Genomic DNA, 15521 nt, shown 5'->3' on the forward strand with positions numbered 1-15521 from the left:
AATATGGTGTTTAAATCACAAAAAATCAGTGAGCACGTTTAATATTTGTTTATCACCAATAGAACCGATCTGACGGAAGGTTATTGGTTGCAAGGAAGTGTCGTAGAATTTTGATTGACAACGAAAATATTTTCAGATGAACACTCTGATAACCCAGCAGGTCATCAAGGTCACCGCAGGTTAGGGCTAGCCAACAAAGACCGAATGAAATCCACTGATAATAAAGGTGCAATAACGATGCTAGATATCCACAACCAGATAAACCAACAGGTCCATTTGAACCATCCGGTAAGTCCTACCAGTAGCTATAGGCTAATTAACGCAGTTTGGGATTTATGGAACCTTTTCCTTTTTTCAGAAACAGCCTTTAGTTCAGGAAGGAATCTCGAACCGAATTTTCCCACTCTCGATGACCCACCAAGCCCCAACCGAGCCCAAAAACATGAACATCGTTGAGTCCCATTCGGATGGTGTCAGCAAGGAGAATGGACTGAAGCTGCCAAAAATTTTATAAAATCATGTTATTGTGACATCACTGATGGAAATTATTTCATGACATACCCGCAATATCACAACGATGCAATTGCAATCTCATTTATTGCTGGATACACTGTGAAAAATAGCACACCATTCAAAATTAAATGCAATGTCAAGCGAAATCGACGTTTGATGCGCATGATTGCAGATGTGGTGTGATAGAAATTCCAACATAATTTTATTCATCTGAAAGCACTCGACTTAAGAGTTGAACAGCACCGTGTGTGGACAGTTTTGGGTAAAAATTTGTACACTTGTGCATAGGAAGCAGTCTCACTTCATATGTTGATAAAATTAAAAGTACCTAAAGTTCAGAGCACAACAAAGATAAAGAACGTCACAAACACTTCAATCACGTCACAAACACTTCCAAGTCTAACGCATTGTTGCCTCTGCCAATTGTCTCCTTGCACTCGCAAAATATATACAGCAAACCTCTCTTTATGAAATGGTTGGAACATGATACCCAAACTAGATGTGGTCTAAAGTAAACGATTACATCTGCATCGGTTACTTAATCGTATGTAATTATAATTATGTTTCTTGGCAGTATATTGGGGCAATGTACTTAGCTTGCCCTGACAGCCAGGAAGAACGCTCCTTTCTACACAGAATTCAATTAGTTTAAAATTCTCACTTATCGAAACTACAATGGCAGCAGAATAAGCAAATAATTCGTAATCGATTATTTCGAAATAGTAATCGGAAAGCAAACACGTAAACAAACTGAGCGACCTGGGCAAAACTCGTTTAAACTGTGAACATGAGAAACGAGCAGTTAAAATTGACAGATCTCTTTCTCTGAATCGATACAAATCCTTATAAATTCATTTGCTAAAATTAAAAATGAACACTTTTACAAACATGGTTAAAACCAGCATATGACAAATCAACACATGATCACATAGCTAGGGGGGTTAGAGGGTCACACATAGCCGTAGGGGAATAAAACATTTTGAGGGCGAGAACAAAATTTTACCAACTTTTTTCTTTGGAAATATATTGTTTGCCCAAATTTGCGACGGTCTTCTCTCATCACCTGCGGCTATGGTCACCCATACAAACAAAGTAAACTGGATGAGAGCGAACTGGTTAAAAATTAAACTTCAATGAAAAATTTCCCAAAAGATCCTGCCGCTTAGTTAGACGTCATAGCTTCCCTTGGCAAGCCATCCAGCAGATCGACATAGACTTGAGGCTTTTCCAGCTGAACGCGTCTCTCAACAGCCTCTGCAATCTTCAAGACAATATCCTCCCTCCACCAGGATGACATGAACTGGAATGCAAACGTCATGTGTAGGCTTTCGTTTCATCCAAGCAACACAAGTTGCACATAAGCTCATATTACCATTTTTTTAACTAGGACATTTCTCATTTACAAAAAAATTGAATTTATTGCAAAGTTTCAGGCTAAACAACTTATCTCTATTATCTAAATCTTCAATGTGCAGCTTTTTGGTAAAATATTGCAAAATATCCCAATTCATAAAGTCCGAGAAGTTAGTATTTGCATTTTGTGGTCAGCAACTCGAAGCAAATCTCTATTTAATGACGTCACAAATACGCAACGCAATCATGAAAGTTTTTAAATTAACAGAAAGAGCACACAGTAAAAAAAAAATGAAACTAGTTTTCTAACTATTGTAGACAGTGGGATAAGCAGCATACCTGCAGGCCAACAGGTAGCCCGGACGGATTATAACCGACAGGAAGCGATATGGCGGGGCATCCAGTCAAGTTCCCCAAGCCAGCATACCTAGAACAGAGAGAGGAGATTAATTTGTGTGCACTTATCAGTGGTCGGTATTACTCGTCTGAACCAAGACAATGTGCATCAACCAGCTGACTTTGGTCACTATTTCGGTGTTTCTCTGCCATCGTTGTTTGACGTGGGTCTATTTTAAACTGACAAACACCAACAACAAGCACTTCGAGCACCTCCTTCTGTTGGTCATCTTCACCCAACAAGTATATATGTGCTACATAGCCGAGTGGTAAGAGCCCTGGAACGGTACTCGAAACGGCACCGGTTCGACACCGCTCATAAGCATGTGGTTGTGTCTTTGGCAGGACACTTAAAGGCATGCCTAAAGATGGACACGAAGATTGGCTTCCTTGCCTTCCAGTCCACTTGATATAAAGCTTCAACCACCCGCGCTACAAGCATTTTAAAAGATAAAGCAATGTACGTATATTGCATAATAGCGCAGGTACAACAACAAACCTCATATTCAAACTGTCCTGGGCTCCATTCAAAGTGCCAGCACTCAATTCACATTCTTTGATGGGCGGTGCACAGTGTCCGCTGGTGGGCGTCACAATCGCATCGATGTTCTCATAGAGACCTTCCAAGAACTTCATCGTCCTGGCGCGCTGTCTGTTGGCTTGAATGTAATCCATGGCTGTTATCAAGGTGCCTGCTTTGAACATCATCCGCGCAGGACACGACTGGCAGAGATAAGATGTTTGTGAACATTAGAGCAGCTCTCCGAAGTATTTAGCCTTGTATCGATTGGTGGGATGTTAAATGGCCGGGAAGGCAAGGCGCCAATCTTCAAGGCCACTTTCAAGCCTAAGCTATCGTCAAGTGTCTTGCCAAGGTCACACAGCTCTCCTTTGTCAAGACACTTGACGACGAGCCTATTCTCGAAGGTGGACGTGAGGGTTGGCTTCCTTGCCTTTCCTTTAACCTAAATTTAAACCCACAGGAAAAATCCCGGATACGATAAAAAGTACCTTGTACAGATAGTCAGTTAGAACCATAGTAATCTGTACAGTTACACACAGGCATTGCCAACGTGCAAACTGGAGGTTATTTCGATTTTGAACTCCAAGTTAAATTTACTTTATATCGCTTTAAAAGGATAATTTTGAGAATCCAAATTGCCAAAGTGTGATCACTGAATCTCAACTCACTTTAAGACTCCCAATGTTATGTTAAAAAATGACAAACCTTTCGCTATTACCAGTGTTGCCACACGCTTTTTGGATTTCCAGTACAACTGCCAAAACCTACTTCATTATTTGCATGGTAGCAGAAGCACAAAAGTAGCTCAAAAGCACACAAAATATACACAAAGACTATATTTATTAACAACTACTCACACTATCAACTTATACTAGAGATCTTGGCTACTAACCGATCGGCCTCGTGAAATTCTAAGCTGCACGTTGGCATGGCCGGTGTATAAAGGTTGCCATGGTTAGAACACAGTGACGTTCGGTGGCTTAAACCATTGGGAAAGCAACTTGGAAATATGTTGCAGCAAAGTAGTAGGCACGAGGGGCGTAACCGTCGGGCGAAGCCCGAAGGCGTGTTGCCGAAGGCAACACTTCCAGCGGGGGGTCTGGGGGGCCTCCCCCAGAAAATTTTGAAAAACACTTCCAATTTGGTGCGCTCTGAGAGCATTTCCAAAACAAAATCTTCGGACTTTTCCAGCCCGAGGATAAAGATTCAATCAATCAATCAAACTGGGACTAGTCTAGAATGTTGGCTGCTTTTTTAGACTGAGCACAAAAACTTATTGTCAATGTCATCTGTAAGCATTTACAACATGCATTGGACTGGTGCACTAGTAAAGAGCAAATAATTAGCCTATAAATTAAGCTAGTCCATTCTTGAAGAACACAAGTATGTTTGCTCTGAACTTGTGATGTCAGTCTATTGACCCAAAGAATTTAAAAAACACTTGTGCTGTTTCAGTACTGGTTGGTTAATGTACCCTTTGGAATTGCATGTCTTATTGTAGAATCTATGTTTTTTTTGGTAAGAGAACCAGCTTTATTTTCAGCGTACTCAGTAGCCTATAGTTACAAGCCCGAAAATCCCTCATGCGTAGAGGCTGTATTCCTTTCGCCTGAAACCAAAAGCAGCCGCTATGAGATACGCATTGACGTCACTGGGAAAGCAAGTTTAACCATAACACCAGATAACACATCTGATTGGCTAAGCAGCTGGTGTCGTTTTGCAAAACGATTGAGGATTGGATAAAACGAAGGCGTTTTTCAATGTAAGGTAAGCACTTTTGAAAGTTGATTTCCCTGGAGCTTCAGTGATGGTTTCTGACAAAAGCGTTTGCGTTAATTGGCATTTATAGGCAAGAAATGCGGTTTGGTGAGGACTCAGATACTCACAAGAGTTACGAGTAATTCTAGTCACGAACACAGTAATTTTCAAGTTAAAATAGACTTGATAAAAATAATAAGAAGTTAAACCTAGAATTCAGTCATTATATTTTGCATAGTTTTCGCTCAGGTAAGCACTGCTTTCCTTGCTTTCCCTCACCGATCGTCACTGTTAGAACACATGTTTGTTACTGTGTCAACAAAGAATCGTATTGCAAAGACATGCAACAACCCCTCTACTCATGATCAAAGCAGCTGAGACCACAAGCCGTGCATGACCATATTACTTCCACTCCACACAAAATTGACCCTGCAAAGGCTCAAGGGCCAATCAGGATATCCTGTTGTGATGACAAAGGGCGAAAAAAACGGGAATAATTCAGTAGCAAATCCAAAAACTTTGGGAGGTACTAACGTTTCAGCGAATTAAAATTTGTACGACAAAATCAATAATGTAAACTTGTGGTCGAAAGCGAGCAAGAAAGTCTTGCAAACGCGTAAAAAAATGAATGTTTCTGCCAATGTTAGGGAGCAACGTGACCAAGTGCCCAATACCTCTGGATTCGCTACTGGAACAACTTACAAATCAAGTTTTGTGCACTCACCAGACGATCATAGTGGATGTTAAAATCATAATGAATGCTAGTAGACATTTCCGACAAAATTATGATACGGTGAGCTTGCACAGCGTAATCGAGTTCTGGAATTTCAATTGTCGTAATTGTGGCTCCACACGCCACCAAGTGGTCAAGGGCACGAGAGCACACATCATATACGTCAGGCAGGCAATCCTGTAACGCAAATAAATATTTTAGAGCAGTGGTTTTTAAACTTTGTTCGTTTCGACGCCTTTTGAAAAGTGTGTTGGACATCAGCGATAAGAATTTTACTAATTTTTAGTATTTGTTTGTGTCTCCAGCCAGTTATCTCTCGGCGAAGTGAACTAAAATTGTGCAGTGCAATTGTTAAAGCATAATCAATTGCTGCCGTTTCGAAATGAGCTTGAAAGTACAACACGTCAGGGGATAATAATAATAACAATAATATTTCAAAATTGGAAAAAACCAACTGAAAAAGGTGATCTGGTACTATGACACTTCCTCCAATGGGCGATCTACCTAATACAGAAAGCAATATCACTAAGAAAAGTGTTAGCCTGGTCAAATGTTTTAAGGTTCAGACCAAGGAAAAAAAGCTATTGATTTATTTTCTTAGTGATATTGCTTTCTGTATTAGGTAGATCGCCCATTTGAGGAAGTGTCATAGTACCAGATCACCTTTTTCAGTTGGTTTTTTCCAATTTTGATCATAGATATGGTTTTTCTAGTTTTTCCTAACCTTGTCACCTATTCTGCCGCATTGATTGCTTTAAATTTTTGCACAATTGCAAGTTTAGCATGATGATGTAATAGAAGCATTTATTCTAGATTTCACCGACATAGTATTTCTATAATCCTCTGCTTAGTAAATTTTATTTGAATTTTCAAGTGTTTGCCATTACAGTATACTTGCTCAAGCTAAGTCAAATTGAAATTACAATATTCGATAGTTGCGTTTTGCTTAAACTATGAAGAGAAGAAAAGGCAGAAATAAAGAAATGAATATGAAGGATTGGAGGTCATGAACAGTTTTATTTATTTAATTAATTTGTAATTTTTCGTTTGTTTTTGGTCCATTTATGCTGACATCTATTGATATTGTAGGCTAATTCTTATTTCGACTCAGTTGTGCTGACATCTATTGATGTAGGCTAATTTTTATTTCGACTCAGTTATGCTGACGATTCCTAATGGAAGAAAACCGGTTCCATAACATAAATTTATCTTATTGAAATACTATTGTGTGTGTTAGCCTGGTCAAATGTTTTAAGGTTCAGACCAAGGAAAAAAAGCTATTGATTTATTTTATTTTTATTTATTTTTATTTATTTATTTATTTTATTTATTTTATTTATTTTATTTATTTTATTTATTTTATTTATTTTATTTATTTTATTTATTTTATTTATTTTATTTATTTTATTTATTTTATTTATTTTATTTATTTTATTTATTTTATTTATTTTATTTATTTTATTTATTTTATTTATTTTATTTATTTTATTTATTTTATTTATTTTATTTATTTTATTTATTTTATTTATTTTATTTATTTTATTTATTTTATTTATTTTATTTATTTTATTTATTTTATTTAATTTTATTATAGATTTATTTTTCGAAACAGAATCATTGCGCGATGCCCTTAGAAAATTGAACGGCGCACAGTTTGATAACCTCTGTTCTAGCCCATTGTCATAACTTTTTAGCCAACGGTCTTTTATAACTCAAGGATGCATTGAGGGTTGATTACATTGTCTGAGATGCACCATCTTAGCAATCTCCGTAGCACAATGTTCCTTTTACGCACTTTCTTTGAGTGATGTTGAAGCATAAAAGATGCTGGGGCAAAAGAATACGGTTAGCAAACTTCCTTATACACAATAACTACGCTACAGCCATGCATTCGGCCCAGTGTCTCTGCTTGTGAAAGATTTTATGCTGTAGATAAGAAACGAGTGATAAATCGGATGAGCTCATCTGTAGGATTAAATTTGACAAAGCAAACTGCAGAACATGAACAACTTGTTACCAGCACATCGCTTGTTAACAGCACATCTTATTTCATTAACTTGCCATCTTGGTCAAGTGCTTTTACACAAATGTAAAGACACAATTTTGATCAGCAACTAACCTTAAAATATCTTTTATCGATTCCGATGTTGATTCCTTTCAAATCTCCATTAAAGTCAGGAAGATTTACTTTGGGTTGGCGCAAGCCAAGTTCGTAGCCAGCGTTGGGGCCACTCAGCATTGCATAGAACACCGCAGCATCTCGCACGTTGGTGCATATTGGGCCTGGAAACATGACACAAAAGTTTCGTGAATAGAAAACTGATGGAATATTGTCGCAAACACAAGTGACGACAATCTATCAGCCGTATCTCCGGCGGAGAACAACTGTTCAGCGGGGGTTAAAAAACAGCGCTGCCTAGTCGAAAAATAAATTCTTTACACATGATATTTTGTTAACTTTGAACAGAAAACAAAAATATTTCGAACATCTGCAGTAGACAAGCTGGGTTTCTAGTAAAGAGGGAGTGAGAATTTAATCCAAAATTTTAATTTTTTGGAAGCCGTTCGTATGAGAAAACCTGTACATTTTGCTGAATACAAAGTGAACTGAAATAGAATAACTCAAAATTATTTATAAACATAATCATGAAATCTTGTTCAATCTTGACATGTTATTTTGTGTTTTTTACAACCACAGACGCAACATACAAGAAGAGACAAAGGGACAAAATAGTCATCAAGCCAGCTGCCATTAAGCGTCTCGCCGGGACAAAACTGCGTGCTTTGGAGCGGTGTCGAGCCGACATCTTTTCGAACGCCACGCAGGTGTTCCACTCGGCCAAGTAGGCGATAATATTACTCGTAAAAAACAAAAACCGGCTAACTTTGCATTCCTCAGAACATTACCAAGTGAAACAGAACGGCGTTTTCTCTAAGTTCAAAATATTGGCTGGAAAATATAGAAGCAAACTAGGTCCCAAACTGACTATATTCATGAAACAAGAAAAGGTATGTAAAGAAATGGTTGACATCCATGTGGTGTCAGTGAAAGTTCATACACCGAAACATCCGTCAGCCATTTCAATCTTTCCTCAATATCAATCTTAATCAGATGTGTAAAAATAATGAGATAGGCGATTTAACGTATTAGAAAAAAACTACACGGACAGTCAACACGGTGCTAGAGAGGAACCCAATTACGAATCCAAAGGATGCGATGCCTGAAAATATGGCCGGATACTCTGCTTGGTACCAATCGATCACGTTATTTCAATGTGTGACTTGTCTTCGCTCAATGCAAGGAAACCCTAATGCAGGAAGGATATACATCTATAATTGATGACAGGAATGTGGTAAAAAGCGGCAAAAAAGCAACAGAAGTGGGTTTTTTTAGAAGCCACCGTATACAATGGTATAGGCATATGGAACGCATGCCTGATGGCAAAACTCCAGTAATAATAGCAAAGAAGATTTCTGTCCAGGGGAAGAAACTTTGGAGGTATATACCACATATCACAGAAGGAACAAATAGATGTAGTTCAATCTATTGGTCTCTTTAAATCAACAGTAACGGTTTTGCCTGTCTAGCAAATCAGCTGTTTTTACATCAATTCAACGTCGGTAAAAGTTTTATCAACGAGAAAAAGAGCTGATTCGCCAGCAGCATGCATCAAGCCTCATGAGCAACTTACCACAATGGCCAACGCTATTGGACAAGCCATGCACCCTAGTTAGGTTGATACGAGCAAAGGTTGGTTTCAACCCAACAACGCCGCAGTATGACGATGGAATTCGTATGGAGCCGCCACCGTCCGTGCCTAAAAAGTTAACGCAATTATAGAAATGTTTAGTTGGAATTGAGAAAGCCTCTTCTGAAATTTTGCACTATTGCGTACTAACACAGGCTCTGAACCATGAACGGAAGCCAGGTTGTCATATCTCTAAGCATAAAGCATTATCATCAGGAAATCAAGCCATCTACCAAGTTCCACTGAATTGAAATTGATGTGTGGTCTTTCAATGCCTTGTTGTATAAGCTTATATTAGAACCTTTGCTACTAGTTTTTGCTTCAAAGACTATTCTCAATTGCAAGAATTAAGCTTAATACGAGGTCTTTCTTACACAAAGTTTCAATCTTCTTTGTTTGTAGCACAAGATCATCAATCGAGTCAGCAAGTGTTTGCCTCTGTGGGTAAAGTGATCTATAAATTTAACCCCAGACCATCATACTATGGGGCGACTTCATCCAAACACCTGTTGCGTTTACTATTTCTTTTTTAATTCACAGCTTAACAATTAAACATTTTCGAAATTGAGCGATTATATTGAAAGGTTTTCAACACACCTAGTCCCATGCAGCATATGCCAGAAGCTACAGCAGCTGCAGATCCAGAAGAACTTCCACCGGTGTAGTGGTTGGTGTTGTACGGATTTCGACATGTACCAAAGCCCCTGATAAAAGAAGATTAGCGGATAGAAGCCAAAGATATGCCAGGAAGATCGCTCCTTCCCAACTGTGAATACCCTTGGCGACAGTTAGTTTAGTTGTTCTCTTTCCACAAAGGTAAGAATTCAATTGACTGACCAAAGCAGCGGTTGAGAACTATGTGGCATGAATTATGGGTGCGATACTGATGAGCCTAGCTTCATGGGCGAAACACGTGTCTATTGCTGTCAATTCTAGCTACACTCGACTCCCGAGAAACATTAGAATAAACGGTAGAAACTTCTTACGGATTTGAATTGTTTCCTGTGGTGCCCAAACCCAGCTCGTGCATATTTGCTATGGCCAAAATGATGACACCAACTTCGCGAAGCTTTTCCACCACATCGGAATCGAACGTGGTAAGCTCGTCCTCTCCTAAGAAACTGGTGCCGCAACTGTAGCGGAAGCCTTTCTGACAACACAGGTAATATCATGGTTGAAAAATCGACAATTTTGTCTTGGTGCTTCTTTGCACAATATGGTCTTACCAAAATTTCAAATACTAAACAACAATTGTTGATTTCTAATTCTTTACAGCAGTAGTTTCCCAATCACAGTCCACAAAAAGCTTATTAAAATGATTGAAATGATGAAACTAAGCTTTAGTGGTGATTTCTTTGTAAAAACAAGTAAAAACAGATAGTAACTGGTGAGACACGATATCCCAATCCAATGAGAAGCATATGTCAGCGCTACAGCATACTGCTAGACTTTATATTGCCTCCGGTCTTTGATGTAATAAGAAATTGCACATCTGGTACTCATCCATAAAACTGGGTAAAAATTGCATTACACTGCGTTAGATACCGTTTACTGATGCCATTATGGTACACGCCTTTTCGATACATTACCTATTAGTATACAGGCGGTGTTAAGCAGTTTAGAAAAGACCACATGACGTTTGAGTCAGCTTTTATTTTTTATCCATTTATACCAGCGATGCCCAAAGTGCGGCCCGCAGGAACACTATCTGCGGCCTCCGTCTGGGCTCTGGAATATACAATCTCAAAGCTGAGGTCAAATTTAACAAAAAAAAGAGTGAAAATTTTAATGCGGCCGCCAAGACTGGCGAAAAGCGAAACGAGGCAAAACGAAACTTTGGGCATCTCTGATTTAACTCTGATTTTGGCAACTCTTTTAATAAAGCTCCCAAAACGTTAAAATTGTTCTGCTGAACTGTACTTTTTATTCAGGAAGATTTGGATGCAACGGTGTCATTTTGGCAGAAACATTATAAAATTTTTGTTTTAACACTATTATGAAATAACACAAGAACCATGTAGACTTTAGCTCACAACAACTCTCTCACCACCGCGTATTCGTCTTTAACGACGATCAGTACGCCGTCTATCGGTGATAAAGTAGCATTTTTCTTGTATCGCATAGTGGAGGCTTCTGCGGCCTACAAAACGAATATTTGTCATCGCCATGTCAAAGCAGCAAATCATGTTTACAACATTCAGGGAGTATCATGAATGATTTAGTAGAAAACGAAAAGTATTTTCACCCTTGTGTGTGCTTAGTCCTAAGGCTGGCTTCAATGATTGACTATTTTGGCAAAACCAGCAAGTGTTAAACATCAAACATCGGCGATCTTACGCTGTAGGCTGCACGAGAACGCTTAGTTGGTTTTGAATATTTATCTTCGGACTGACAAAGCATTTGCAAGGTTGTTCCTGGGGGTTTCGTATTTAAAAGGTTTGGACGCATGGCCGGCTATTAAAATTGGCAGAGTGGGGTTTCTGATTGTTGTTGTCTGCACTGAAATGCGTTGCTCAAGCGCACACCCCGAAAGCCGAACTAGCGCTGCTTGATCTTGAGTGAGACGCTTAACCATTAAGTAAACGGAGCGGACAAAAAACTTTTCGTTTTCAAGTAAACATAATAGATACCTCATTCAAAAAGTATCATGACTATGACTCAGTCAAAAAAATTGTTATTTCTGCATTGTAAATTTTGAAAAACACGCATATGAATCTGACAATTCTCTGGCAAAATCACACGAGAAATGAACAGTAGGCTAACACTCACTTTAAGAACCTCATCAGAATTGTATTTCACAATTGAGTTTGTTTTACTGATTTCCCTAATGCTTTTCAAGGCTCGATTTGCCACGTCAGTTGGTGTCAGTTTACCACTGTTATAAAGTGACAAATAATCCGACATGGAATGAAAGTTGAAACTGCCCGATTCTTTGCCTGAAACATACTTGAAATGTTGATATCTTGAGACCAGAGCAACAGTGTTGCCAAAATATCTCATACGGATACAAGATACGATTTATTCATGAAACTGCATTATCAAGAAGTTTTTATTGACATGCTAAACTTCATAGGATTGAAAACTTAATAAGGTGATACGTTTGTCTAACCTAAGATTATGTGCGACACGAGAGTTGTGAATCAATAAAGTTATTAATTCAGAGGCGATTGCATGTCGTTTCGTTCTCATGCAAATACGTCAGTAAGATAACCAATACAAATGCTTTTGAATCTAAATGCTAAGATGCTAAGTAAGATGCTAAGATGCTAAGCTAAGATGCTAAGCTAACAAATGCTAAGAAAAACATAAGTAGGTATAGAAAAAGTATTTATTGTCCGTTAAACTTAGGAATTGTTTTTTTTTTGGCAACTCAACCACCTCAACCACAATGCCATCGTTGGCATTGCAATGTACAAGACAGGTAGGTTGATGGAAAAAAAACTGTAAAGAGGAAACACTACAATATTCGTTTAGCCAAAATTACCTCTGTTTAACACTTTTTCTATATCTTCTTTGGTGTATTGCTTTTCCCCAAGCTTAGCACATTCTCCTTCAAATGGTGCATTTGGGTAAAAAGATGGTGTTTCAGGAAATTTTATGGATCTGAAGATAGGTATTCTATTTTGCTTCAATACACTTGGCCCCCAGAAATATAGCCCAAACATCTACACAATAATCAATTTTATTGTAAGAAAATAGTTTAGCTGTATGTTTTTATGGACAGCTCATTCTCAACTCCCACAACATGACCAGCTTAGTATTAATGCACATAAAATAAAAATTTTGAGCGAGTATGATAAAAAGATGATATGCAAGCCATTATATCACAGCGATGTATATGATAAGTGTATATATACACAAGTCTTGTCAACCTGTGGACCAGAGGCCAATGTAATCTCGATATTGAACATTAACTAAATTTATTTTATATCCATTTAAAATGGTAGTTTTAAGAATCCAAATTGCCAAAAAGTTATCCCTGAAAACCCCCTTATGTTAAAAGAATGACAATTATTTTATTACCAGTGTTGCCAGATGCTTTTTGGATTTCTAGAAAAAGTGCCAAAATCTAGTCCATTATTTGTATGGCAACAGTAGTACAAAAGTAGCTCAAAATCACACAAAAAATATATATACAGACTGTATTTATTAGCCATGCCCCGTAACGAGGACATCACCGGATTAAAACGGGACTACAACTAAAACTATTGCTAGCAATTTTGGCAACTAACAGATCAGCCTCCATTCCAATTTAAGGTTCCACATTGGCAAGGTCTGTGTGTAAAGATCGCCATATGTATTATTATACAGCAAAATATTTTAAATAGTAAAACGTTTTGAAAAAAGTTGATTGCTGGTGGAATCACTATGATATGAGATTTTGACATTATAGACACCCAAAAATACAAAAGTTGCAACATTTTAAAACAACGTTAACTTAGTTTTAGCATTAAAGAAACATGTATAATATAGTACCAAAAATACACATAATATAATGGATATTTTTCAATGAGTGTTGCCTATAAATACTACTCACAGAAGCTGAAATCTTTGTCGCCACCTTTAAAAGTAACCCACTGATCTTTGGAGTCTACAAATATTTAATAAACATGTTAATACCATATTGGTACGAAAGCTCAACCTTCTTTCACTTAGATACAAGCAGAGAACTGCTAACTTTTGGTCTCATTATATATTTTATTGATATAATACAACATATCTTTGCTATTGATATGAACCCCTCAACAGATGAAGCGATCTCAGTCCAAATTAAAGGCTGTACAGTGTACAGTGCACATCTGAACAACTTTGAACAACAAACCAAATATAAGTGATTCAAAGTATTAGAAGTATGAAGTTAGTCAAAAGTATAGATATAGGCTATACATTATACAACATACGTAATACCGTAACTAATAAACATATTATTATATATAACACAGCAACAACACTACATTTAACATTATAAAAAAAAAACGTCTTTGTTGTTTTTGCATTTTTATCTATGACTTAAAGCGTTTTCAAAATACTGATGAGTGATGATATTATTATCGTACTACGTATATTACAATTTGAGTAGAGAGGTATATAACCTTTTTAAACCATAAACAGACATAACTCATCAACAACACTACATTTAACATCATAAAAACAAACAAAAGATTTAATTAATACGATAATAATGTCATCAATATTTCGAAGACGCTTTCTTAAGTCATGGATAAAAATGCATACAATCAAACAAACTTCAATTAACCATGAGTTATAGCATTATCAGATCCAAAAAAGTTATAGAAAATAGGCTATTGTACATACAGTTCATAAAAAAAATTTAACAGATATAATAATAGTCATAGAATAAACATTTATATTTACCGTAATATTGAAGCTGTTATACTCAAAGTCATACTCTCCAAGTTTACGAATGATAAACTTATGTGAGTCTGGCTGGTAGAAACGTAAAAAAAATACCCAAACCAATGCTGCTCCAGCAATCGCAGCTATTAAAACTTCCATATTGTGGTTAAAAAATTATCAACAAAATAAAGTCTGTGAACATTAAATATATAATAAAAAAATAGATCTCCATGCTAGGTTAGATCATAAGTAGCTCATGTACTGCGTGAGGTTTCTTTTAGTATCCGGATTATTCAATTAGCATTTATTTTGCATGGGTATGAGATTAACTTATATAAGTTTTTATTTGATTTCTGTGGTTCAACATTTGGGGTGTGTGCTTGAGTAACCATTTCAAGGACTGCTCTCCATTCAAAGACACATGGTGGATGGAATAATTCACACATAGGCGCCGACTTTTCAAAAAACCTTGGGGAGCAGAAAGGTGATGACGTCATAACCATAGCGCTATTTTACTCAATTAAAATAGTCTTTGATTAAGCTTACTGTCTTGTTTATATTGACACCTAGGTCGCAAACCGAATATATTAGAATCGCTGCTTGAAACGATTAGTTTTACGCATGCAGTACGCCTAGTCGTAAAAATTTTGATATTGTTAGCTCATAATTGGAACAGTTGGAAAACAAGCCGTTTCATTCCCTTTTCGTGCGAGTGAATAACAACGATCAAGACAGTGAAGTTATCGAAATAAAACCCAAAAAATCAAGATCTCAAGCAGAGTGGAAACCAGCTATCAGTTTTACCTCGTTTTGCTAATTAGTTACCTTCAAAGCGTTGTTTTTTTTCAAAAGTCGTTTATCGAATACGGCAGTGCAGGAGTGTATACTGTATATTGATGAGTATATGAGATTTTGTAGGCCTATATATTTTCACAATATATACATCAATACACTGCTTATTGAAGCAAAACACGGATGACAGTTTTGAAAAATGCATTTCTTCTTTAAGCTGTCTATTGCTTTGCCTTGCAAAATCTAACGGACGTTTGGATAACTCGTGAAATGAGAATAAACATTCAACCTCGCATTCGCTTTTTCGCTACCACTCGTTTCAACTTTAAAGTTGCTCCTCACGCGC

The 15521-nt window shown here is 37.2% G+C and overlaps 2 protein-coding genes across 4 annotated transcripts in view; one reads left to right on the forward strand and one right to left on the reverse strand.

Moving 5' to 3' along the window:
* LOC145776946 (uncharacterized) overlaps nt 1-945 on the forward strand; it is a 32121-nt gene extending 31176 nt beyond the window's left edge. For 2 of the 3 annotated variants that reach the window (XM_082588191.1, XM_082588192.1), the window contains 2 exons: nt 137-288; nt 359-945. In XM_082588191.1, coding sequence (XP_082444317.1) covers nt 137-288; nt 359-514 — 308 coding nt within the window. In that variant the 3' untranslated portion in view covers nt 515-945. Of the gene's footprint in view, nt 1-136; nt 289-358 lie in introns of those variants that run through there. The other variant, XR_014290295.1, reaches the window with a different exon arrangement.
* On the reverse strand, nt 581-14571 carry LOC145776947 (uncharacterized). The gene is made up of 13 exons (XM_082588194.1): nt 14402-14571; nt 13563-13616; nt 12510-12690; nt 11795-11961; nt 11073-11165; nt 10012-10175; nt 9623-9729; nt 8969-9094; nt 7396-7559; nt 5268-5453; nt 2762-2985; nt 2206-2293; nt 581-1813 (listed from the first exon to the last, which is right to left on the reverse strand). The coding sequence occupies exons 1-13, from the start codon at nt 14540-14542 to the stop codon at nt 1676-1678; spliced, it is 1833 nt and encodes a 610-aa protein (XP_082444320.1). The 5' UTR covers nt 14543-14571; the 3' UTR covers nt 581-1675.
* Nucleotides 14572-15521: the final 950 nt, after the last annotated feature.

The sequence above is a fragment of the Aplidium turbinatum genome, chromosome 9 (genome assembly GCF_918807975.1).
Source record: "Aplidium turbinatum chromosome 9, kaAplTurb1.1, whole genome shotgun sequence".
NCBI lineage: Eukaryota > Metazoa > Chordata > Ascidiacea > Aplousobranchia > Polyclinidae > Aplidium > Aplidium turbinatum.